Raw genomic sequence first — 26,892 nt, 5'->3', positions numbered from 1 at the left:
ACTAAACATACTTTTCAAGTACCAAGGTCTGCCTTGAGCCCAATTCTAGCCAGTATTTTTTATTCAAGACTTGGTTAATGGAAGAGAAATTATACTTATGAAATTAACAGATTACATCAAACTGAAAGGACTGCAAGCTTTCAGAAAGGAAGAATCACATTTCTAAACTATATTGCTGAATTTGGAAGGCAGCTTGAAAAGTGAGTTTTTACTTGTATGGAAGAAAAATAAAATATGCACTACAAGTGTGGAATAACAGTCTATGAAGTGGAACACAGAAAAGATTATTGGGTTACAATCAATCACAAAGTAAACACCAGTTAACAATGTGATGTAAGAAAGAAGGGCCAAGCCCAGTTTGATACACATTGGTAAGGAAAACAGATGTGCAAGGAAATGATACATTCTACTAAGTACCTGCGAACTATCTGCTGAAACAATCCAGTTTTGGGTACCACACCTAAAGATAGATACTTTGAACTGTCCATGGCTGATCAACAACGGCAAGAGATTTACAAACAAGACATACAAAGAAAGATGAAAGGAATAGGGTCTTTTTAGTCTATAAGAAGTAGTAAGTACAGAGATCTGAAAGCTGTTCTACAGCATGTGCAAGTCAAATATTAATTGTTCATTGGAAGAATCACTACTGAATGGCACTGGATTAACCTGTATCAATTAAAATATATTGGGGAAAGAAAAAGAAGAGGACTTTTCTAATCAAAGCAGCATGAAAGGCGAGTTAGAGGTAGTTGATTCCCCATTATGGATGTACTTTAAGAACAGGTCATACAAGCCCTGTCAGGGGAAAAAACCACTTGCTCAATTCTTCCTCAGTACAAGGATGTACTAAGCTTATCAACATCTCCTGTAGTCCAAGCTGCAGCCCTAACAACATCCCCGAGGTTTTACAGAAAAATAATAATAATAAAAATAATCTTCTTTCCACATACATAGTCCCGGTTTCAGTGCTATCATAATTTGAACAAAGGCCAATGTTTATTGCTTCAGTGACATGTTGTTCTACACAGCTCTTAAGCTTAAGATGTTAGGTATTTCTAAATGGAGAAAAAGTGTTCCAGTAACAGGCTTACTATAAACACACACCATCTTACTAGTTTGAAGCTGTTGGTAGAAATCCATATCACTAAAGACAGAGCCAATGGGGGCCTTAACTCTCCAAGAGATTTAAACTAGCTCCAGAACACATACCGCAGAATTCCCATTTGGTAAGAGCATCTACTTCATCAACTGATTTTTCAAATTCTCCCAATTTGTAACAAAGACTGTGAGGCTACAGGTCCAGATAATGAAGTTATTCAAACAGTAACTAACACTGAACAACAAGGTTGAATGCAGTTTACAAGCTTAATTTGACTACTTGATGAGGTAGATGGGAGATTCTCAGAACTAAGAAATTCCTTCTCCGCCCTGCCAAATCAGACTTCCAATGCTGAAAGTTAACAAGGAAAAGCAAAAAACTATTCAGATTTTAGTTCCCGCAGTCTGCATAGGATGACCTGACACATCAGAAAGTAGCATCTAATGCGAACTGATAATCTTACTCATGTCATATTTACCCATCTAACGCATGGCTGTACAGAAGCAGAACCAGATTATTCTCGGAGGTGCATGTTAAAGGATATAGGGCAATGGAAACAAGTTGTAACCACGGAAATTCAGATTAAACGTTAGGTCAAACGAGAAAATAAAAAAAATAATAATAAAAAAAAAAGAGTTCACACTGCAGTAGTCAAGCACTGGAACAAAGATTCCCAAAAGGCGTGGAATCTCCATCCTTGGAGATACTCTAAACAAGCCCTGAGCAACCTTCAACAGGGTATCTGAACTTCTGATGAGGAGAAAAACAATAGTAAGCACAAGACTGAATCACATAGATTTTTTTTAATAACCAAATACAACCCAGTGTATTCCGTTCATTGGACTACCTGCTAGATCTTGGTAATTATTCTTATTACAGAGCTGAGTAAAGAATAGGGACATATTTTTCTGTTAATTACCAGCTTTTAAAATTTGTTCAGCTTCTAGCTTTCTGTGACCTGCTGTGCCACTATTCTAATGAATTCAAAAGGCATCTTTCTTCATCAGGAAGTTCCATAGAGTCATATTGACTAATGGCCCAGGCCACATTTTGCTTTGTCTGAATTACAAACTTCACGGCTGAAGCAAAGTTTCGAGTCAGTTACTTCCATTCTTATCATCCACGGTGACACAGCTGCCAATGCAAACAGCGAAGATGGTGAAGGGAAATCTTCATTACAAAGACTCTGTATTATCTTAGTTGAGATATCAAGCAATCTTTCTACTGGTATAAAACTCGGTTCAGAGGAGTTTATGTTCATAGATTACATAGACCCTGTATTTGAAGAAGATGCTTAGTGACACTGCTTGCTTCTGGGAGGGGGTTAGCAGGTTGGTATATTGCGTAGGAGTTATAAGCAGCTAAGAGATCATTAATTAGGGGACCTCAGAGTTATCTCTGTATCGTTACTCCTTGTAATAAGGGCTTTTGCTCAGTGAAGAAACCAGCTCTTTACTACTCTCCACCACTTTACCAGATGTTTTTAGCAGTGAAAAAAAAAGGTTTTTCAAAAATACATCTAGGGCATGCTTCTGTAAGTAGCAGTGCCAGTTTAAAGATCCTCCTCTGCCCAATACCTGCTGCTTTCAATTCCTTCTCAGCCCTTTCAAGTGGGATTGCATAAATTAAAGTATATGGACAGGAACAAGCAGACGAAAACCATGGGGTGATAAGAGGGACGGACAGAAGGAAAAAAAAAGACATTGTGCAAGCAGGCATAGGAAGCACTTCTAATTAATGTTTAAACACAGTACTAAATATGGGAAAAGTATAGCTGGCTTGGGCTGGGTTGCCTAATAGACATCTCTCCTTTTCCTCAAAGAAGCAGTATAGAAGGAAGATTTTTGAAGAAGTTGTGTTCAACAGACAGAATGAAACTGGAGAAGACACTTCAGCAAAGCACAGCAAAAACACTTAAACACTTTGTAGAGAGAAAAATCCATTCTTTTTAACAGGACCTTTCCCACTTTTGTAAGGGTTCACTACAGGGAACCTGAGGATATTCCTGAAACAAACTTCCAAAAATTTTAAGTCTAAAATGTTTTCCTTATTTTTGCAAAACTTCATAGCCTGGACAATGCAAGGAAAAAAAAAAAAAAGGCAACGTGTTTGTGAGACCTTGTATCTTATAATCTACTCACATTCAATCTTTCCAGGCTACAGCTCAGCTTGACACATGTAAAATTCAAAAATCCCTCTGGTCATATGCTACTCTAGAGGCAATTGCAACAAAAACAAACAAAAAATCCCATCAAAAGAGTCCAAAAAAAAACAACCCAACAACCCAACTGTTTTTCGTTAAAAAGAGAAACAACGACAACAAAGCAGCCCCTTATGTCAACTCAACTTTCACATGCAAGCGAAAGTCCAGAGTTCTTGCTTCAGCGGTGTCCTGGTTTCAGCTGGGACAGAGTTAATTTTCTTCCCAGTAGCTGGTACAGTGCTATGGTTTGGATTTAGTGTGAGAATAATGTTGATAACACACTGATGTTTCAGTTGTTGCTAAGTAGTGCTTATCCTAAGTCAAGGATTTTTCAGTTTCCCTTGCTCTGCCAGCAAGGATGCGCACAAGAAGCTTGGAGGGAGCATGGCCAGGACAGCTGACCCGAACCAGCCAAAGGGATATTCTGTACCATAGGATGTCATGGTCAGTATATAGCTGGTGGGAGTTGCTGGGAGGTGCAGATCACTGGTTGGGCATCGGTCAGAGGGTGGTGAGCTACTGTGTTGTGCATCACTTGTCTTGGGGTTTATTTCTCTCTCTTTTCGTTATCTTCCTTTTCATCACTATTACTATTATTACTATTATTATATTTTCTTTTATTTCAATTATTAAACTGTTCTTATCTCAACCCAAGAGTCCTTCTTTTAATCAGTTCTCCTCCCTATCACATTGGGGGGGGGGGAAGGAGTGTGTGGCTGCGTGGTGCTTAGTTGCCAGCTGGGGTTAAACCATGACCAAAGGTTTAGCAAGGAATTGTCTGAGCCCACCTCTACTCTCTTCCTCAGTTGAGAAGGACACGAAAGGCAGAAACTGCTGATAGCGAAAGCAAGCCCTTTAGCAGGATGTTTTTAAAACAGACGTTTTAATAATCAGCCTACACAGTTTTTCATTGTCAGCACGCTCAGGCATTCAGGAAGGCATAACAACCTGCGTGGGTCTTGGTGGGAAGAGCAGAGGTTGCCAGAAAGAAGTGTTTGGAGGGCACATTACCAGGGCTGGGCTATGTGTACATGGCTGAAACATAAGCTGCTTTTCTGCAAGCAAGCTCTTTTAATAAGAATTCAGTTTATTTATTTATTCAGAAGCAGATGGCATCCTCTCAAGACGTTATGCAGAACATGACACACAAAATAAGTATTTTCATCTGAGCATATTTTTTCTAATCAACTCCCTGCTATTCAGCATTAAATGACAAACAAAAATTTAGTCTCCAGAGCCTGGTAATACTCTAGGCTAACTCCAGCTAACTCAGGATATAGCAGTAAGTGATGAAATGTAATGACTTGTAATACACTGGAGCGCAGACTAGGTGACCTCAGTGTCTTTTGACTTAAATGTTATCTAAAAAAAAAAAAAGCATTCCAACTGTGGGGGAAAAACAATACAAATTGCAGCCTCCATGCTGATGAGCACATTTGACGGACAAACCTCATGACCTCAGGTTAGTCAGAGGTGCCTAGTGCAACTTTTTGTATTTACACAAAGGAAAACAAGAGGCAAGAAATCCTGTCATAAAGCCCGTTAGTAATACTGCCTTGCAATCACTGATTTGTAGGATTCTGTATGACACTGCTGATAGCTTTCATACTTTATTTTTATGCAATTCCTCCTGAGTCATGACCTTTAATCTCCATTCACTGCAAAGCCTAAGCAACCACTGCAAAGACTTGTGGAAGGATATCACGACAAAGAAAACATTATCACTACATACAGACAAAACGTAATTTAGAAGGAAGCCAAATACTACCAAATACTCTCCTCCCCTGACCCTTCCTACTCCATACCTCAACTGAGACCACTGTGTGCCACCTTTAATATATACTACATGGTTTCCTTTTGATAGGGAAGTCATATATATCCAAGTATGTTGATGAACAGAGGTTCATTTACCACACAATAGTACAATGCAGTACACCAAAACTGAGTCATCCTTTCATTACAGCCCCGTGCAACATGTAATTAAAATTTAAGGAGCTCCCACAAACTAAAGTGATTTTAGAATTTTCTGCATTAAGAATGTGGATGGTCCTAATATTTTCCAATAATTTAACAATTTACTGTTTTCTTTTTTATTTAAAATGATAGTACTAACTCAAGGAATTTGTATGTTATGCACTCACCAGGGTGGTCCAAATTCAGCACTCATGGCATTCACATCCAACTTTTAAGGTCCCTTTCCCTTCCTGTCAGTGTCTCCCATTCTTTTCAATGCCTCCCCTGGACTCCCACCTGAGATCATCACCTTCCACACTCTGTGTAAGGAGGTCCTTCCGTCTCCTTTCCCTCTCCCACATAAATAGCCCTGCCTTCCATTCTTCCATCAACAGCAGCTGCTCCTGCACACACCATCCCGAGACTGCTAAACGATTGCTCGAGCGGGGATGGGTCTGCTAGAGCTGCTGCTGCTAGGCAGGGTGCACAGCTGCTGCAGGAAGCATGGGCCAACTACTACTGCTAGCAGCCTCCCTCCCACAAGCAGGAGCTACAAGCCTGGATCCCTGGAGTTCAGGACTTGGACTGCACTTGCTGCTCAAACAGTTCTCCATTTCCTTTGGGAAAGGGCAGCAGACTCTAAAGATGGATCCTCTTGGCCCAGCTCCACCCCGTGACCTGCCTGTTGGGATCAACTACTACGTGCAGCTAAAGATGTTGGAAGAAAAAAAGAAATGGTATCTTTTGCCAAATTCACATCTCAAGGAGACTTGTACCCAAAGTTCTCATGATCAAGAACGATAAAAGTATACAAAATCATAGTTGTACTAGTAAAAATTTTTTATATCCTCTTTCTCTTCTTAAATTTATAAAGGTAAATTGAGTAGGTAAATATAAAAGTTTCAGTGTGAATACTCCATTTCCTACCAATGACCTAACTCTCACTTTGTTGTGCCTGAACATGGGTAAGAGTAAAAAAAGGGAAAGCCTCGGTTTTGTTTAAACATGTAATTCTTATACTTACAAGAGTCTGGGCCATTATTTTTTGGATAATTTTGCCTAAGTCAAGTGCCCTAGAGAAGATTAGCCTGCATCACTACTTTTCCCCTCTCTGCTACAACCAGAAGGCTGAAAAGACTTAACAGGTGCACCAATATCATTGGAGGTTGCTAAGCAAAGTTGAAACTTCAATTTTTCATGTTTGTGAAGTTTTTCCTGATTAGTTTTTTCATATTGAAGTGGATGCCCAGATGATTTCCAAGCATTGCCAGCCAGTCTGATTTTGCATTCTCTCTCGCCTTTTGGGAATGTATAGCTGAGATGATGACTGAGGAACCTGAACTCTACTCGCTCCATATGAAGGAGCTGTCAAGCTTTAACCTTCCTCCTCCGCCTGGCTCTCCCACAACTAACCCTATGGAAATCCAGCCAACTAGCAGCTCAACACTAGGTAAAAACCTAGCAAACTAGCTAGTAAGAAAGAACTATTCAGACCTATCTGCACTTCTCTTATCTTTTTCCTAAAAAAAAAACCCCAAAACCAAATGCTGAATGTGCATCTCATGAGATATAAAGATTTTAAAAAATAAATTACTCCCTCACCCTCTTATCTACTATATCGGAGAAATACTGAAATAAAGGTAGTCACTTTGTGGCTTTAGTCTTTTGGTTGCTCCCTGATGAGAATAAAAGCTAGCTGTGCAAACTGAGGACCTTACAATTCACCATGGTTATGAAAAGTCAAGAGGCGGCAGAAGGCTTTACTTCCCCCATTAAGAGAAGAACAGAGTACACTCCCATTCTCATCCCTTCCTCTGATGGACTTTACACTAACTAACTCGAGATAAAACTTTCTTCCCATAAATATAGATATTCTGTGAAGAAAATCTCAATTGTATATAATCCTTCAGCTTGTTACCCCACATTTTTGAAATATAGGAATTAATTTTAAAACAATCAACTAAATGCCTAAGCATTACAAACTTTATCACTGAAATGATACTTTATTTAATTTGTTGATTTGATCTAAACAGTCATTCCACAGTATCTAACTGATGTAAACAAGACTGACCTGAAGTACAACAAACATTGGGCAGAGTAGTTTTAGGATCTCATAGCAATTTCTGCAAAAACTAAATGTAAAAAAACCAAACACCAAACAAAGTTACGTACCTAATCTCACGCCCTACAAAGAGTTTTTACACCTTCTAAGTGACACCACAGTACAATTAGAGCAGAATTACAAGAGTATCTGTGAAAACTGGACACATACTGAGGAAGCTACTTTCCTATAAATAAGGTCTGTAAAAGCACACAACAATCACATAAATATCACTCTGCAACAAACAGAAATCGTCTATAGCTGTGGAGGGTGGCCAGGGATGCTGGAGCATCCCAGTTTTCATCCAGAGGCTCCAACAGCCTCCCCAAGGGCCTTCCCCAACCCTGACGCAGTGCTGCCAGACTCACTCCTGTGCCTCCCCCCTGGGCAGGGGGAGCACAGGTACAGCACCTTGGCGAGGGTGCCAGGATCATGGCAGGGCTCAGCCAGGGGATGGAGAAACCAATGACCACACACAGTTGCGCGGGGCGAGTGCTTTAGAGACAGGAATTCTAGTCAAACTGTACTTAAAACCCATCAAGAATTGCCTCAGTATAATGGATTTTTCTTTTTAGGATTCTTCAAAGAATATGAGGCCTATCCAATGGAGTACTTACAGCAGGAAGAACCTATCCAATATGGAGTACTTACAATAGGATGATAGGCTAGTATTTAAGTATATTTTAAAAATATATTAAAAAAGTCAACACATAAAAGGCTGAAACATTTGAAAATATGATCACTGAGTTTAAATTTGTTAGAAAGTCATATAATAGCTAATTCTTATGCTGGCTAAATATTAAAATATCGGACAAAACTACAGCAAAAGTATAGAGATGTTAATACCAGGTTGACTACAGACCCATTGAGTGACTTTTATACAGGTTTACCCTGAAATAAATTTTATTTAGTATTACACCCACCCTTTTTAACCTGAACTATGCGAGTATATGGCCTATTTATATTACATTACCCTACTAGGATTGTAATTTATAATTCACAATATTGCAGTAACAATTTCTTCGTATTACAGTTAAACTGAAAAGAATTTAAAGAGATGTATTACTTTCACCGGGGTCTAAATTTCACCTGCCACAATCTAAAACAAATATGATATAAATTAATTTGGTATTAGCTTTCATACCAGGAATTTGAAAATAGAAAACAAAATATTTTTTTAAAAAGCTGGGAATAAATGCAACTCTATCGTAAGGATTAACCAGCTTTTCAAAAAGAAAGCTCACACAATAGCAACTATGTCTTTCATTATTTTGTTAAAAAAATTGTGTATTATTGCTATGCATAAAACAACTAATAGAGCATGAAGTGTTCCATAACATATCATGCATCAATCACTAATTTAATATACCTTATTCAGTTATAAGATGACAGTTCAAACTGGACTATGCCAACAAAACAGTAACAGGAAGATATAACGAGAGGAATAATGATTTCTTGAAGATGACCACTGTATCACAGCAAAACTTAATATTAGCAAAGAAAGAACTTAAGAGCAAAATATCTTAACATACCATTGTAACAAGTCCATTTTCCTCCTCAAAGTTTCACAGCAAGCCAAAAAATAAAGATCAGTGAGGGTATTGATTGTTTTGGCTTGTATTACTTTACCAGAAGACTTAGAGCTCAACTTTTAATGTTCACTAGCTACGTCTGTATTTGGAAATGCACATCAAAAGAAATCTGATTTCCAAAAATGCAGAGCATCAGCACTTCCCCATGAGGTCAATAAACACAACAGGTATCTAAACCATCAATTGATAAAGAAATGGACAAATAAAAAGCATACCATTGATTTGTCATGTGTCTTAAAGGCACTCATGCTTGAATAATTTTACCCATTGCTTTCAAAGCTGATTAAACATAATATGCTTGTTACTTTTTCCTTTTACTTTACAGCATCTAAAGAGTTGTTGAATCTAGCATTTCAGAAAGAGAAGGAAAACCTTTGAAATAAACATTTCCTCTGACTCCTAAGAGCAGAAACATCAAGTAGAACTAAATCAGGTTCAGAAGCCCCTCATTTCACAGTACTTTCCAGAATAGGTCCTGGATCCTGACCCATAGTTTGGGCAGTGACTCCATTTACCATCATCACTATCTTGTACTACATGACCATTTGAGAAAGCTCATTCTCTCCCTGTATAGTTATTATAAAATGCACCTTTTTTATTAATGGTAAGATTTTAAAAAATTATTTATTTTTACCTTTCCTTTAATGGAAAATTTTCCACTTCCTACAATGACATGAAATAAGCAATAAGTCTAAATTTCTTTTTTCTCCCTCTCACGTATTTAAAAAGGTTTTTTTGCTGCTCCATTGTTTGTGCTCAGAAAGGTCATTTCTAAAAACACACCCACAACCTAACTGACTATACAGGACCCAATAAAGCTCACAGAACAAAAAGCACTGTCAATGTGCAAAACAAAGAAACAAAAAACCAAAATGTCTCAGTAGCTTTCAATAATAGTAATCAAACATGTAACTTCTGTTTTGTATAAACTTTTAAATACTTAAAACAGGTTTCAAGCTAATTGTCTACACATGCACATAAAGTAAAACTAGATGATTCTCCAAACTAAAGAATGCAGAATAATCTTGTCATCCTTTGTATTCAAAAAAAACCCAGAAAAATCACAAAACACAGAGTAAATTATTCAAAATACCCATTATTACCATATTAAGTTTTCCTGCTTGTACTAATATAAGAAAAACCCCCTACCTTTGAATTCCTTGGTGAAAGGGTGTTGCCCTGCTCTGCCACAAATACAACTTCAAACAATCACCAGCGTTAAGAGAAGCCCTAGCAGGATATTCCTTCCATATGCTGAAAATTATTTTAAATTATCTATGTCAATATAATGTTATGCCTGGTAAAACAGGAATTAGCTTTGCATTTATAGTTGTTTCAACTTGTTCCTGTATTTCTCAAAAGTGCCCACTGAATTTGAAATCTGTCCAGAAAACCAAGGGACAAGGGGAGAATGCAGCCTAACAAATCTGTTTACACTGGAGAGATTTTTGAGCTGACTATCCCAAAACAAAAAAAGGATGAATGAAAATCTGCATTCTTTACTTAAAGCATCTAAATTTTGTGGAACTTTTTTTTCCAAAAGATTGTTTTACACAGCTCTCTAAGCATTTGTTAAAGGATGTCATATATAGATCTAGAGTAGAAAAAGGTGCTTCACAGTAAGGTCCTCAGCAGGAACCACACCAGAGCTTCACCTTCTTGCTGCTTTTCCAATGCCTATTCTAATATCCTAACAGGGCAATTATCAGAATCTCTGAATGTCTGCACAGTATAAAAGTAATTTCATAAACAATGCAAAAGAGGTATAAAAATCCCTGAACTACAATTTTCAAGTATGTCACAAAACATTCTTCTAAAGCAAGAGAACTTACATTCCACATAAAACGGTATCATTCCTATAAATACAGTTTATTCCCATTATCCTTATAAATTCCTACAGTCCTTTTAAATGATCATTATCTCTTTATCTCTTGGACTCAAATATGTTTTAGCAAACAGTTCTCAGGACTAAACGGAAGCTATATCAAAAGATATGGTCTTTCTGTTTTGAATTTGATACCTTTTGATTTTTTTTTAGATGTCCCCTTGTCTTATTCATTCAAATCCAGCACAGAAATTTCCAACTACATCCATCATTATTTCATCATGTCTATAATTTCTTTCTTCTCTATTATCTTTTCAGTATTCCCTTCAGATACATAATTTTTAAAAAAAGTTATTATTTTATATCATCTTTGTTCCTGTTGTAACAGCTTTCATCAATGGCTTGGCCTAGATTCTCCAACTGTACACCTTGGAGACCTCTTGGAGGTCTCCACTCTTGGAGACCACTTGGACACCTGTCACATAGAACTAGTCTGAGAAGGCAGCTAGCCAGCACCTCCACTCCCTCTGATTCTAGCCCATCTTAAAAACAATACAGCAATCCAAGTTGAAATCTGAGGGATAGCAGTGCTAACGCATGGAAGACACTATGCCAGCCAACACACACTCTCTACAGGTTCATTATACACCAAGCTTGGCTGAAGAATAATGACAATGTGTGTGACAAACAAAGAAACCCTGAGCGCTTTTTCAGTCCGGTATTAGGCCAAGTCTTCTTGGAGCTGCCCTTCTCAGTGTTTAGGTATTCCTATCTGCATCCCAGCTAAGAAATCTGTTTAGGAGCCAGCCGGAAAAGGATCAGTTTAAGTTACCTTCCTGCTGTTCATCACTTCGCTCAGCCTCCCACTTTAGATATGTCCCTCTGAAATATCTATTTTCTTGTATCTTAAGGAATAAATAAGTGTTTCTCTGCGAGTTTTGTACCTCTGCTGGTCACTGCAATTTTTAAAAAATATCGCTGCTAAATACAAATATCACAGATCCTATTACAGAATCTTATGACATCCCACTGTTAACCTTCTGACACAACTACAACGAACCATTAAGCCTACTCTGTTTTTCATTTTCCCAGCCAGTTTCTTAGCAGCCTTTTGAAGCACAACTACTTACTTTACATAGTTGCCTCTTTCAAGGAATATTTTCAAAGAAAATAAATGACAATCTGAACTTACTTTATCCATGTTTCACTGAGATGTTCAAAGAACTCCTAATAAAACAGTAAGATGCTCCCTTTCCTCCTCTTCTTCCACATTAAATCTTAGAACTTCCTTGTTTTCAGACGTGTTCAAATACAGCATATTCTAGTTCAAAGCATTAGTGCTTATGATTTGCCTTTGTTTCTTAAAGGCATCTAAAAAAATAAACATTAAAGCATTTTAAACTAAAAATACTTCCTAAACAAAAAACAAAAGCTTTTTTTCTGCATTCTAAGATTGCAAAATTAAGAAAACAATTACTAGAGCAGAATTAAGTGTTTGATAATTTGTGGCCTAATGCATTTTAGTGTGTGTTCTTAAATACGTTTACAATATAAATGGTATGTACAGCAGATAATTTAGACATTTTTGTTTGATTTGGAAAAAAGCATACACAAACCACAAATTTATGGCTTCTGTATTTATTTTCTTTTAAATAAAGAACCGCACTTTGCTGTATTATTATCCGTAAATCACAGCAGCAGTTTTGGATCATGACTATGCCAGTTTGAGTACTGCAACTTCTCTGGCTGGGTAGGAAGCAAAGCTGTTCCAGGGCAATGTAGGATCTGGCTATTTTATTAGTTCTCATTATGAAAAAAGATGTTTTTGTAATCATCTGTAAAATGCAAAGCTGTTTGCAGCCGTTATCCAAGCATCTAGCTTTAAAACAAACAAAAACTCAGTTTTCATCTCCTCAAACCTAACTATTTTCTCTCTTTCACAAGCATCGATGGAAAAAACCTGAAGTAGTTTGTTTACTAATTCTATGATATTTTATCCCACCTGTAACAGTCTCTGTATGAGGATGTTTTGTTGACTTTTTATTTTAAGTAGATAATGTGAACTACGCAAATCTTCCCTGAACCATATCACAGTTGTTTTGGCCCACTTTTTACCGATTTTTCTATCAACTTATTAAGATTAACTTTCTTTTCAAGAGAACACAGATCCATAATGACAGTTTCCTTAGCAAACATGTATTCCATCTACTTCACAGCCTTCACAGAGACGGGAGATGTAACTTTTTCAAAAACTGAAACAGCAAGAGACAAAAAAATTCTTGTTACTCGGCAAGGCACAACTGCAAAGGCACCGGATGAGTATTTGTGGTTGTGCTTCACATTTCTGCTGTATTATCAAAAGCTGTTCCAAAGTTCTACAATTTTGACAATGGTGGAAGAAAAACAAATATCTAGTTCAACATTTTTGTTCTATCATTCAGTCTGAGCTTCACCACATTTTCTCTACATAGACGTATGTAAAGTAGGTTGAAAGTGTGCCTTGTAAACAGAGCCTTTGCTTCACTGTGCTTCGTCCTTCCTAAGTTTTGACACCGCAGGTATGACAAATGTGTCCTCAGAAATGACTTTTGTCTTATGTTGGTAGAAGTACTGTAGAAGGATGTAACGGCTGACCATTATTGACCCCATCTGTGTAGTCAAGAGAGACTTAGACTCCAGATCCTTAGTCTGTGTAACAGCACAGCTAACAGCTTTATGTTTACTAGGGGGCCTGCAGGTGTAATACAAACTTCAGTGAAAATAACAGGAGTTTTTCTATCAGCTTAAGTTGAGGATTTTATTTCCAAGCTGAGTATTTCTCAAGAACTTTCAATCCCGGAGTACCACGTAAAGTAACAATAATCCGCACCAGAAACTGCACAAGCAACAGGGTAGCAGGCGGCAGACAGAAAACAGAACAGTATGGGATAACAGATCAATTTTTCACTTAATACAGATTATCCGGTCTACCATATTTCTTAACACTTTTGCATTTATATTAAGCCAGAAAATATAAACAATCCAGAAATTGCCAACAATTCAGAATATTATTTTAGTTGAGAGTAAAGAAGCTGAAGAACTTGAAAACAACTTAGTAATACAGATGGAAAATTTGATGGTAGGTTAAAATGTTGCAATACAGTGCATAAGGGAAGTAATAATGTGAATTCTAAAGGAATAAGATCTAAATGAAATGTAACTTCTGAAGACCACCACAAAGGTGTCTTTACGGTTGATTAAATGAAAACTGGTTTACTCTTAATGATTTGCTAAATGCATGCACAATAGAAGATACAAAATTACACACTGCTGTATTTGATAAAGAAGTTTAATCAGTAATTTCAGAAGTTAGGCAGGCTTTACGAAGGACTTTAACCCATTTCATAGGCCTTTGTTTGCACTAATAAAATACTTGGTTGCTTTCCAGATCACTCAGTGGAGATCAAGCCACCATCCAAGTGCAATGTACAAATACACTTAAAAAGTAAGTTCCTGTCTTAGGCCTTTTTTTGGAGTCACGTTTTACTACTGTCCTGGGTTACAGTGTAAAATGTGCCAAAAGAAAAAAAAAAAAAATTCTATTACCATCTTCAGGAGCTGTTGAGACCAGGTGGGGCGGTGCTCCCTGCCTCCCCCCTCTGGACTATCTCCTGTTACTGGGCACAACAATGCCTTATCGCCTGACCCATCGATAACTCGCTCCTGGGCTATCTCCTGTTGATGGCCCATCAAGGAACTGCCTCACGACTCCCCATCCCATTGTGAGATGCTCCGCCCGGGGAGGGGGGGGGGGGGGGGGGAAGGAGCCAAGCAGTCCATGCCAAATAAAAACGGAGATTTTGAACACCCTAGCAGCCTTCTTCCACTGGATTCCCAGAGGAGCTTTTCCCCCCACTGGAGTTCCAGAGGACAAGAGCTACCTACCTACCACTGGACCTTCGGAGGAAGACCAGACTCTTTTACCTGATCGCTGCTTCAACAGAACTACATCCATCACTTCAGGAGGACTGCAGCCAGCATCTTATCGGACTGCTACTGCCACCCTAACAGGGTGTCAGGTTGTATTCCTGACTCTGTCAGTGTAAACCAGTGGGTTGTTTGTTTTTCCCTGCCTTGTGTTATATATATATATATATATTAGTAAAGAACTGTTATTCCTATTCCCCATATCTTCGCCTGAAGGCCCGTTAATTTCAAAATTATAATAATTTGGAGGGAAGGGGGTTGCACTTTCCATTTCAAGGGAGGCTCCTGCCTTCCTCCACAGACACCTGTCTTTTCAAACCAAGACAGATTTTGGCGCCCAACGTGGGGCTCGAGGGCATCGAGAGATAAAAGGAATAACGGTTCTTGTGCGTTGGATATAGATTCCTTGTTAGGTGGCATCATGTGGGCTAGCTTATCCTGGTTCGTGTGGCATGTGGTGGTGGCTGTATTTCTCCCATTTGCAGGCCCTTATCTAAACATGGGTCCTATAACTAAGGCTACTGTGACTGTTATCCAGTTTGTTTTATGGATTAATAAGGTGAGGAATTCATGGCTTATTAACTTCCTCTGGAAGGCAGGCACATGGATTCGGAGCTACCACACACTAACTGTATGCTTTTGGGGTTACTTTAATAATGGTACCTACTGTGAGGAAATGACACCGGGAGAAACTTTCTCCCAACCCCTAACCCAGCTCTTTGGGTCTACTCCACCAGTTTTCGAAGGATTCAGATCTTACCTAAGTGCTAATGATATCATACAGTGGCTGGTGTTGCTGATAGTCCTGTTTTATTCAGTATTCAGAGATCAGGGGAGATTGGCTTGGATAACCACCCTGACTAGGAATGCTGCTCCAGAACCTGACCCTGCCTCACAGCTCACATCAGAAATGAACCACTCGGATTGGGTGAAGGAGATACGTGAGATGGGCCAGATGCTGAAGGAGTGCATTCTCTCAGCTGCTGGGAAACCCTCCTCCTGCCTTGAAGAGGGAGAGTCTAATGGTGCAGCAGTAGAACCCACAGACGTTACAACCGTCCAGGTTCCAGCTGAAACGCAAGGGCAGTCAGAGCCAGCAGCAGTCGCCCCTGTGGAAACGAGGAAATCTGAGATGAAATCAGAGCGCTCAGTTAAGAAAGGAGGGCCCTCAGAACCTGCAGGCGAGCCAGTGGTTGAGATAATCACCGAGTCCCTGACGTACAACAGTCTCCGTAATCTGCACAAAGACATCGTACGGCGGGGGCGTGAGGCTTTTACAACCTGGTTACTTCGGGTCTGGGACCTTATGGGTACGGGTGTGCAACTGGATGGCAGTGAGGTAAGGAATTTGGGACCCTTGACTCAGGACCCAGGTGTCAATCTGGTATTTGTAAGGGAGCCAGGGACCCTTTCCCTCTGGGAGCGGCTTTTAATGAATGTGAGAGAGAGGTTTGTCCACAGAGAGAGAATGCAGGAGCACCATCACAGAATGCGCTGGAAGACCCTTGAGGAAGGGATCCAGCAGCTGAGAGAAGTGGCAGTATTGGAGGTACTCTTTGGGAGGGATGGACAGCATAGTAATGACCCTGACAAAGTCAGGTGCACGGGGCAAATGTTGTGGAATCTGGCAAATCTAGGGCCATCTGAATACTCCACCTTCATTGCAATGATTAATGCAGATAACGACCGAGAGACAGTGGGTTCTGTCACGAGCAAGCTTAGAAATTTTGAAAGCATGATCAATGGCCCAATGCAGGCTAACGTTTCTGCTGTGATTAAGAGCCTACAAGAGGAGATGAGGGAAATAAAGGAGGAGGTGAGAAGGAGCAGTTCCCATTTGGCACCGGTACAAGTCACAGGCCCCAAAGTCGGAGCCCAACGTTCCCCAGCTAGAGGGAGAGGGTACACCCCACGAGCTGAGCTATGGTACTTCCTGCGCGACCATAGGGAAGACATGGGAAGGTGGGATGGGAAACCCACTTCTGTCCTGGCAGCACGGGTGCGTCAACTCAAGGAGGGAAACACTAACCGGGGGAGTAACACTAAAGTGAAGGTAGCCTCAACCTCCCAGGACCGAGCTGCCAGATATTACAGAAGGGAGTATGATCTGACAGATCCCCTTGAAGGAACCTCTAGTATGTATGTCCAGGAAGGAAATGGTAACCAGTGCTAGAGGGGCCCTGCCTCTAGCCAGGGAGAGGCACGGGAAAACCGGATATTTTGGACGGTGTGGATCCAATGGCCTGGCACGTCAGAGCCACAAAAATACAAAGTGTTAGTTGATACTGGTGTGCAGTGTACCCTAATGCCATCGGGACTTGTGGGGGCAGAACCTGTTTCCATTGCCAGGGTAACGGGGGGACCGCAGTAATTGACTCTGTTGGAAGCCGAGGTGAGCCTTACCGGGAAGGAGTGGCAGAAACATCCGATTGTGACTGGCCCAGAGGCCCCGTGTATTCTGGGCATAGACTTCCTCCGGAATGGCTATTACAAGGACCCAAAAGGTCTCAGGTGGGCATTTAGGATAGCTGCTGTGGAGGCAGAGAGCATTAGGCAATTGAACACCTTGCCCGGACTATCAGAAAACCCATCTGCAGTAGGACTCTTGAAGGTGGAAGAGCAACAAGTGCCAATTGCCACCTCGACAGTGCACCGCCGGCAGTATCGGACAAATCGAGATGCCGTGATCCCCATCCACAAAATGATCCGTGAGCTGGAGAGTCAAGGGGTGGTCAGCAAGACCCACTCACCCTTCAACAGCCCCATTTGGCCTGTGCGCAAGTCTGACGGAGAATGGAGATTGACTGTGGACTATCGTGGCTTGAATGAAGTGACTCCACCGTTGAGCGCTGCCGTGCTGGACATGCTGGAACTCCAGTACGAGCTGGAGTCCAAGGCAGCAAAGTGGTATGCCACTATTGACATTGCCAATGCTTTTTTCTCCATTCCTCTGGCAGCAGAATGCAGGCCTCAGTTTGCCTTCACCTGGAGGGGCGTACAGTACACCTGGAACCGACTGCCCCAGGGGTGGAAGCACAGTCCCACCATCTGCCATGGACTGATCCAGGCTGCACTGGAAAAGGGTGAAGCTCCGGAACATCTGCAGTACATCGATGACATCACTGTGTGGGGGAACACGGCAAAGGAAGTATTTGGGAAAGGAGAGGAGATCATCCAGATTCTCCTGGAAGCTGGTTTTGCCATCAAGAAGAGCAAAGTCAAGGGACCTGCCCGAGAGATCCAGTTCCTGGGGGTAAAGTGGCAAGACGGACGGCGTCAGATCCCCACCGAGGTCATCAATAAGATCACTGCGATGTCTCCACCAACCAGCAAGAAGGAAACACAGGCTTTCCTAGGCGCCATAGGTTTTTGGAGAATGCACATTCCTGAGTACAGCCAGATTGTGAGCCCTTTGTACCTGGTTACCCACAAGAAGAACGATTTCCACTGGGGCCCTGAACAGCAACAAGCTTTTGCCCAAATCAAGCGGGAGATCGCTCATGCGCTAGCCCTTGGCCCAGTCAGGACAGGACCAGAGGTGAGGAACGTGCTCTACTCTGCGGCCAGGAACAATGGTTTGTCCTGGAGCCTTTGGCAGAAGGTGCCTGGAGAGACTCGTGGCCGACCACTGGGATTCTGGAGTCGAAGTTATAGAGGGTCTGAGGCCAACTACACTCCCACAGAGAAGGAAATCCTAGCAGCCTATGAAGGAGTCCAAGCTGCCTCGGAAGTGATTGGCACCGAAGCACAACTCCTCCTGGCACCCCGACTACCGGTGCTGGGGTGGATGTTTAAAGGAAAGGTTCCCTCCACCCACCGCGCCACCGACGCCACATGGAGCAAATGGATTGCCCTCATCACACAGCGCGCCCGTATTGGAAACCCAAATCGCCCTGGGATTTTGGAAATAATTACGAACTGGCCGGAAGGTGAAGACTTTGGCCTCACTGACGAAGAGGAGCAGGAACAAGTGACGCGGGCTGAAGAAGCTCCACCGTACAACCAACTACCAGCAGAGGAAACACGATATGCTCTTTTCACTGACGGTTCCTGTCGCATCGTAGGGATGAACCGGAAGTGGAAAGCAGCCGTATGGAGCCCCACACGACAGGTCGCACAAGCTACTGAAGGAGAAGGTGTCAACTTTCTGAAGCAAGTCAACTTGCTGAACTCAAAGCCGTTCAACTGGCCCTGGACATTGCTGAAAGAGAGAAGTGGCCAAAGCTCTACCTTTATACTGATTCGTGGATGGTAGCCAATGCTCTGTGGGGCTGGCTGGAAAGGTGGAAAAAGGCCAACTGGCAGCGTAGGGGAAAACCAATCTGGGCTGCTGATGAGTGGAAAGATATTGCCACTCGGGTAAAGAAGCTACCTGTGAGGGTCTGTCATGACGATGCTCATGTCCCCAGGAGTCGGGCTAATGAAGAACATCGTAACAACGAACAGGTAGGTCAGGCTGCAAAAATAGAGGTGTCCCAGATAGACTTAGATTGGCAACATAAAGGAGAATTGTTCTTAGCTCGATGGGCCCATGATGCCTCAGGCCATCAAGGCAGAGAGGCCACTTATAAATGGGCACGGGACCGAGGGGTGGATCTAACCATGAACAGTATCTCCCAGGTTATCCAAGACTGTGAGACCTGCGCTGCGATCAAGCAGGCCAAGCGGGTGAAGCCTCTGTGGTACGGTGGACGATGGTCGAAGTACAGGTATGGGGAAGCCTGGCAAATTGACTACGTCACTCTTCCCCAAACCCGTCAAGGCAAGCGCTACGTGCTGACCATGGTGGAAGCAACCACTGGGTGGCTGGAGACCTACCCTGTGCCTCATGCTACTGCCCGGAACACCATTTTGGGCCTGGAAAAGCAAGTTCTTTGGAGACATGGCACCCCTGAGAGAATCAAGTCAGACAACGGGACACATTTCAAGAACAGCCTCATAAGCACTTGGGCCAGAGAACATGGAATCGAATGGATATATCATATCCCTTATCATGCACCAGCTGCTGGGAAAGTTGAACGGTGCAACGGGCTACTTAAGACTACCCTAAAAGCACTTGGAGGGTGGACTTTCAAAAATTGGGAACAGAACTTAGCAAAGGCCACCTGGATGGTCAATACCCGAGGGTCCATCAATCGAGCTGGTCCCGCCCAGTCTGGACCCTTGCACACAGTGGACAGAGATAAAGTCCCTGTGGTACACACGAAAGGTATGTTAGGAAAGACTGTTTGGATTAATCCCACATCAGGCAAAGGCACACCCCTCCGTGGGGTTGTTTTTGCTCAAGGACCTGGTTACACTTGGTGGGTAATGCAGAAAAATGGGGAAACCCGTTGTGTACCACAAGGAGACCTAATTTTAAGTGAGAACTCTGTGCAAGGTTTCATTGTGTATATATGTATATATGCATCTGTAAGGGGGCATTGGGTTGGGTATGGTGTAGATGGTAATAGAATAAGGGGTGGATTATGTCCTGGGTTACAGTGTAAAATGTGCCAAAAGAAAAAAAAAAATATTCTATTACCATCTTCAGGAGCTGTTGAGACCAGGTGGGGCGGTGCTCCCTGCCTCCCCCCTCTGGACTATCTCCTGTTACTGGGCATAACAATGCCTCATCGCCTGACCCATCGATAACTCGCTCCTGGGCTATCTCCTGTTGATGGCCCATCAAGGAACTGCCTCACGACTCCCCATCCCATTGTGAGATGCTCCGCCCGGGGAGGGGGGGGGGGGGGGGGAAGGAGCCAAGCAGTCCATGCCAAATAAAAACGGAGATTTTGAACACCCTAGCAGCCTTCTTCCACTGGATTCCCAGAGGAGCTTTTCCCCCCACTGGAGTTCCAGAGGACAAGAGCTACCTACCTACCACTGGACCTTCGGAGGAAGACCAGACTCTTTTACCTGATCGCTGCTTCAACAGAACTACATCCATCACTTCAGGAGGACTGCAGCCAGCATCTTATCGGACTGCTACTGCCACCCTAACAGGGTGTCAGGTTGTATTCCTGACTCTGTCAGTGTAAACCAGTGGGTTGTTTGTTTTTCCCTGCCCTGTGTTATATATATATATATATATATTAGTAAAGAACTGTTATTCCTATTCCCCGTATCTTTGCCTGAAGGCCCGTTAATTTCAAAATTATAATAATTTGGAGGGAAGGGGGTTGCACTTTCCATTTCAAGGGAGGCTCATGCCTTCCTCCACAGACACCTGTCTTTTCAAACCAAGACAACTACTTACCCAAAACAAAAACAAACAAAAGGAGGGCTCAAAGCTGCTTCTGTCCTTCCAGGATGCTAAAAAGAAATCTGAAAAACTGTAACACCTCACCCCAACTTTCCTTTAGTTGTACTATCCATTCTAATTCACATAGCAATGAACCTCTGCAACTCTCCATTTTGCTTTTTGAGAGGGATATATGCATAGCTTGTGGTCCACCTGCACAATTAATGTGGCTCACACTCAACACACCTTTGTCAACTGCTATGCTCTTCCCATAGATTCCTGAGCATGGCCTAACGCGTTGTGCTGGTGGCAGTGGACTGTTCCTCACGTAAAGAAAGCCCAACACCCAGGCAAATACAGGGAGAGTAAAGAAAGTAAATGAGAGAATGTGGGAGGGAACTGGGTGAGCTCCCTTCACCCTAAGGAACAGAGAGCGGCTGAGCTCCTTTCAGCTTCGCTTGGTATTGTGTTGAGAACGCACGTCTCTCCCTGGTTCCAGTTGCTTCCATAAGTACTTCTACGCTTGCTTGGATCCTGTTGAGACTAAAGCTGTCAGAGACTTAACCAAACAACAGACACTATTTTCCTTGGGTGTTAGAGTGGATTTTTGGTTTTTGGAATCTATGGGTTTTAATCCCATAAGCTGCTTTGGGTAAGGGAGAGAACAGGTAACAAACAGAACTTAAGTTCAGTTATTTTTTTCCTGATGCCTGGCTTTTCTTTTGGTGTTAATACCATTGTTTTGAGATAAAACCAGCAACACTATCCAACTGAAAAATCAGCAGACATCCTTGTTCCTTGTAGGGTGATATACTGCAATCATCTTTGTATTGTCAGTCATCCTGCTGCTCCTGCAAGTTATTCATCTGAACTAATATGTGCAGGAAGGGAAGATGCTAATGCCACTGTGGGCACTGGTGGTGTTTCTGGCTAACAAGGGATGTAATTCATTGCATTTCTTGTATTTCTTCTCTCCCATACACCAGCCACCAGACTGCCTTATTCTAATTACAATAACATATGCAGCTAGATGTGCTTTTCTTGCTCATTTTATACTTTGAGCTTTGCATGCCTTTCTGCCCAAAATCTCCCTTCTTGTGGCATTTATTCTCAATTACATCCATATGTTGGACATTGTTAGCTGAATAAAAACTGTAACACCCATAGGGTGACCCAGAAAAAACAACCACCTAGAATTTGCCAAGCAAATTCACCTGGTTTACGGTCAAGTTTTGCAGAAGGCAATCAATTCAGTCTTAAGTCCTTTCTAAAATTGCAAGACAACTCTCTAGCCTTGTGTGACTGACAGATTAGATTCCCTTTGCAGTTTCACTTCTTGTGTACTCTATTAAATAGAACTTCCCTGGATATTATGAGTGTACTATGCCTAAAACATTTGCAATAAAATTTCAAAGTTTTTTTTTTAATTCAGTTTTGATGAAGAAATCTTTCAAAAACTTCAAAGGCATCAGAACCCATTCTTAGCCATGAGGCCACTTTTTGTCTTACCTCCTTTTGAGCAATACACATTGATTGTAGGTGCCATTAATATATTTTCTGCAACAGTTCTTTGGTGGCGTTTTTCTGTTTCATTAATCCATTTCAGGATTGCTTCTATTAACTTTTAGTAACAGCTGATGATCACCATGTTTTTCAAAAAACAGAACCACAGCAATGTTCATTCAGTGACCCATTCCCACTTCTTCCATGTATCACCATTCTTAGACTTGTATGCAGTGTATTACTCCATTCACTGTTTTCAAGGGCAAGTCTTTAAAATATGAACATTCAATACAATGATGTTCTTTGTTAAAAAATATACTTTGGATAGCAGCTAGATTTTAGCGTGCTGAAACCACCAACTCCCAGAGCAAACATTACTGTTATTTTATTCCACTGGTACCCCTCCATATTTGTATAAATATTTGCTGGTTGCCTTTTCAGGGACTGTAGGAACTACGGAATAAGAACTGCATCATGGCAGTTTGTCTCATGAAAAGCAGGACTAGATGCTACAGTAATACTAATATTTCCTAGTAAATGTATTTCCTAGTAATTGCAGTCATGGGATTTTCCTATGCATAATTTTTCCCTGTGGTGTACTTTTATTATAAATGAAATTAAAAAAAAAAAAATCAAGGATGGGGAAAACAAACAAAGAACAGACTAAATGCTAAAGTTTCACCATCCTGAACTAGGATTAAAAAACCACAAGTCACACAATTCCATAGCAGTCATAGCAATAATCTTAAAATTAAGAACACTGTTTTCATATCAAAATCTTAAATTATTTTTCCAATATTATTTAAAAAAAAATATCTAAATTTAAATCAGCTTTAATTTAAAAAATTGTCTAAAATTTTTTGAAGTCCAAAATGTATTTTTCTAGAATCTTGCAAAATCAGGCTTTCCAATTAGGGATTTCTGTTTTGACTAGCTGGGTTTTCTCAACAAAAACGTTTTGATAAAAAATTCCTAAACCAGATCAATCAAAAAGTTATTTTTCAAAACATGCTTTTGTCTTCCTGACAGCGTCTTCCATGTGGAAGTAGGAATTCTTAAAATTAACAGGTGTATGCTGAGGAGGTGGGAAAGTTTGGAAAGAGTGCTCCAAATGCCAGATCTATCATCTGTATTATTAATATGTCAGATCTGCTGCATATGCAGATGAGGGTACGAATTTGGTGGTGTTTCTGTGCAATGAATACCTCTTGTGATGTACGATTCCCAAGGTGGTGTTGAAAATGTGATGAGGTGTCCATTTAAGACAGAAGGAATGTCCTGAGTAAAGAGAGAAACAGGATCCTGAACCATGACAGCCCCATGCAGGGGAGGGAGGGAAACATCGATTTACTACATTTTTAATGAATAGCAGCGTGAAGTTAAAAATAAAAACAGCAAGGAGAAGAGTACAGCTTTAATGAAGGCACAGAGAATGTGTCAGCTCAGGAAGCTCCAAGGCCAGGCTAGCTCTAGGAGACAGGGCTGCCTCTCTTGGCTTCTCTCTAAATAAAGGTCCTCTCTGGCCATGCAGAATGGCTGAGTTGGAGCCTGGGCTTCTGAGAGAAAGATATCTGTCCAGGAAATCCTAAAAAGCTAGGAAGAGAGACTGATGTTAGGTATAAATGCAAAGCATTGTTCTTGTGCAACTTTGTTACCAAGTTTTATAATCAAAGGATTACTGTATGATACCCCCAAAAGTGTTGCAGATATAACTGCCTGCAAAGCTGTAACAAATTTGGATATATAGCACCCGTTTCCCAGAAGACTGCACAGCTCAGCTTGGGGACTGGCAGTGGTGTACCAGGACAGAGAAGGAAAGCTTCAGTTAATGTACCAAATATCCCTCTAGAAGCAGACAGAAGGTGGAAACGTGTATTTTGGGGTGACCATGTATTGTCTCCTTGGCTCTCCTTTTTTTTGATCCACACCTTAAGATCTTGTGAAAATATAAGCATGAGAAAAATCTTGTATTGCCATCATCCCCAGGGTCAGTTGATAGCTTTCAATGGTAGTTGCCCAGACAAATGCTTCAGAAGAGCTGAAGGAGGTGGTGGCAGCTGAGTAAATTCTAACATCTCAACAAAACAGTTAAGTGCACCTCAGCTGATATTTTGTGTCACTACCATTCCTGTGCAGGTCTTTCCACTCCCATTTGATGCCCTGTAACTGGGCCCTCACTGTACCACTATTACCAGAGTGAAAGGTTGGTAGGAACAGCTTAATCATTTGTGGTTACTGATCTACCCAAGAAGGTCCTTCGTGTCCCAATTTTTTTTCTTAACACCATGAGGCAAAAAAACAGGACGCTGAAGGCAGCGCTTATCAATCATTTCACTAGGAACAACAACACACTCCAAAATGCATATTAATTGTCACAAAACCATCACATGCGCAAACACACTGCTCTACCTCACCTACTCAGAAAACTTGAATACTGGCATCTCTTGCATTTTTCCCTCCAGCTTTGTTTACATCCTCTGAGATTTACATTCCTTCTTTAGCCCATGCAAAGGAAGAGATATTCCTGGCATCTGTGTGTGCATTACCATGGTTACCTAGTTCATCTGCAGCAAAATGGGTTGGTACATGACCTGACACTGCAGCTCCAGGAGCATACTCCTCCTTGTCCACTGCTTTTCAACCTCTCCTGTTATAGCTGTTTTCTCAGAAAATCTGAATGCAAGCAACAGTGGGGCACCCAATACAAACTCACCCAAAGTCTTCAACACATTTTTTTGCCTATATAGTTTGTCTCTTAAGTATGTGGCAGGCCTAGTCTCTTGTTTTCAAGCAATTTTTCCAGCAAGCCACCATCAATACCATACCTACAGATCTCACCCGCTGCATTTTGTTTGAGGACACAGTATTACACTTGAAAATTTAGCCTCAAAAGCATGCTTACGAGAATTACACAACAATCTGGGTCTGTCAGGGAAGAACAAAGGTTTGAGGCACAAGAATGAGGACCATGAAGTCTCAGCTGGCTGGGGGAAACAAATAGCTTCTTATCGCAAAAGCAGCTTGGGTTTCTTTGGTATCACAAATTTTACAGTACAAGTTGAATAAACTGTCACCTAATGAGATATTAGCAAGCCAGGCATCAAACCTAAATAAGCTCTCAATATCAAATGAGGTATAAACCCCAAAACATTAATAAAATATAATGAAGATAGAATTCAATCCAGACAGAAGGCATATGTTATCTCCACAGCTGGCTCAAATTTTGACTGAAAGGAAACTTAGCAACTTTTGTTTTTTAAGTAACATCATTCTCACAGGTTTTTTCCCAGGAAATATTTATAACAATATAGATAAGTAAACTGTTATGAAGAATCCCTGCTCACATTGTTCATCTATTCCCATAATTTATGTTTCTAATATTCATACCAAATTTGACCTATTTAAATAAAACTAAAGCAATGATGTAATCTCTGGAAATGGTACACTGAATATGTGTACCACAGAATGTCAAAGCAAACACAGATGTATCTTATGGTGATTCTAAAAACACAAACACCAATGAATCTCTGCAAGGAAAGCAAAAGCTGGCAAAATTCAAAATGGTTTTGTAGTCATATAGTTATGTAAAATAAAGTTGTGAAGTTCTCCAGAGTTGGCTTAACATGGCTGAAACAGAGTGGGCAATCTGTTTGCATCTGAACAGCAAAAAAGATCAGTCAAATGAAAAATCCACACAAAAATGACAACTTGTACACGTACCTTTTCCATTTATTGTCAATGCCGATGCAACTGTGGCTGTTACTGGCACTGGCAATTGTGGCACTAATGGATGTATCCTTGGTCGGCTGCCCATCCTAGCACGCTCTGCACCAGGTCCTAATAAAGCTCCCACTGGTTTTTCTGCTGCTACTTCTGGTGCTACAGAGTCTTCTTGATCCTGCTCTATATGGTCCATTTTATCCGGGCTTTCATTCTGGAAGCCATCAACTGTTGTCCGGCTCTTAATTGGACTTTTGGGCACTAGAATTTTAATACCTGATTTTGCAAGGTCCATATTTTTCCTTCCAGAAAGAGATGGTGAATTGTTTTTCCGGAACTTCTGGGTAGCAGAAAAGAATTGATTATTTTTTGACTCATGGTCTTTACCCATAACTAAAGATTTAGTAGATGTCTTCGAAAAAGAACTATTGGTAGATCTAGAAATTTGTTTTCTGGCATTATTTGGAGAGGTCCTGTTTGTCCTGGTTAATGTGCTTTCTTTCTGTTTTTCATTGTGGCGTCTGTTAAATTCATGTATATATTCCTCACAATTAACAAGGTGCTGTTCTGGCTCCCAAGTATCGTCTTCACTGTCGTATCCTTTCCATCGCACTAAATACTCTGTTTTTCCCTTCTTGTTTTTCCTCTTGTCAACAATTCTCTCTACCTGTTAAAAAACAAAATTAAACATTAGAAATGGG

At 41.1% G+C, this 26,892-nt stretch overlaps 1 protein-coding gene across 1 annotated transcript in view; it reads right to left on the bottom strand.

Moving 5' to 3' along the window:
- CDYL (chromodomain Y like) overlaps positions 1 to 26,608 on the bottom strand; it is a 62,570-nt gene extending 35,962 nt beyond the window's left edge. The window contains exon 1 of the mRNA XM_086469000.1: positions 26,192 to 26,608. Within this exon, the coding sequence (XP_086325126.1) occupies positions 26,192 to 26,582 (391 nt within the window). The 5' untranslated portion in view covers positions 26,583 to 26,608. The remainder of the gene's footprint in view (positions 1 to 26,191) is intronic.
- Positions 26,609 to 26,892: the final 284 nt, after the last annotated feature.

Source organism: Leptosomus discolor, chromosome 8 (genome assembly GCF_034619465.1).
Source record: "Leptosomus discolor isolate bLepDis1 chromosome 8, bLepDis1.hap2, whole genome shotgun sequence".
Classification (NCBI taxonomy): Eukaryota; Metazoa; Chordata; class Aves; order Leptosomiformes; family Leptosomidae; genus Leptosomus; species Leptosomus discolor.
This window is presented reverse-complemented; position numbering and strand designations above follow the sequence as displayed.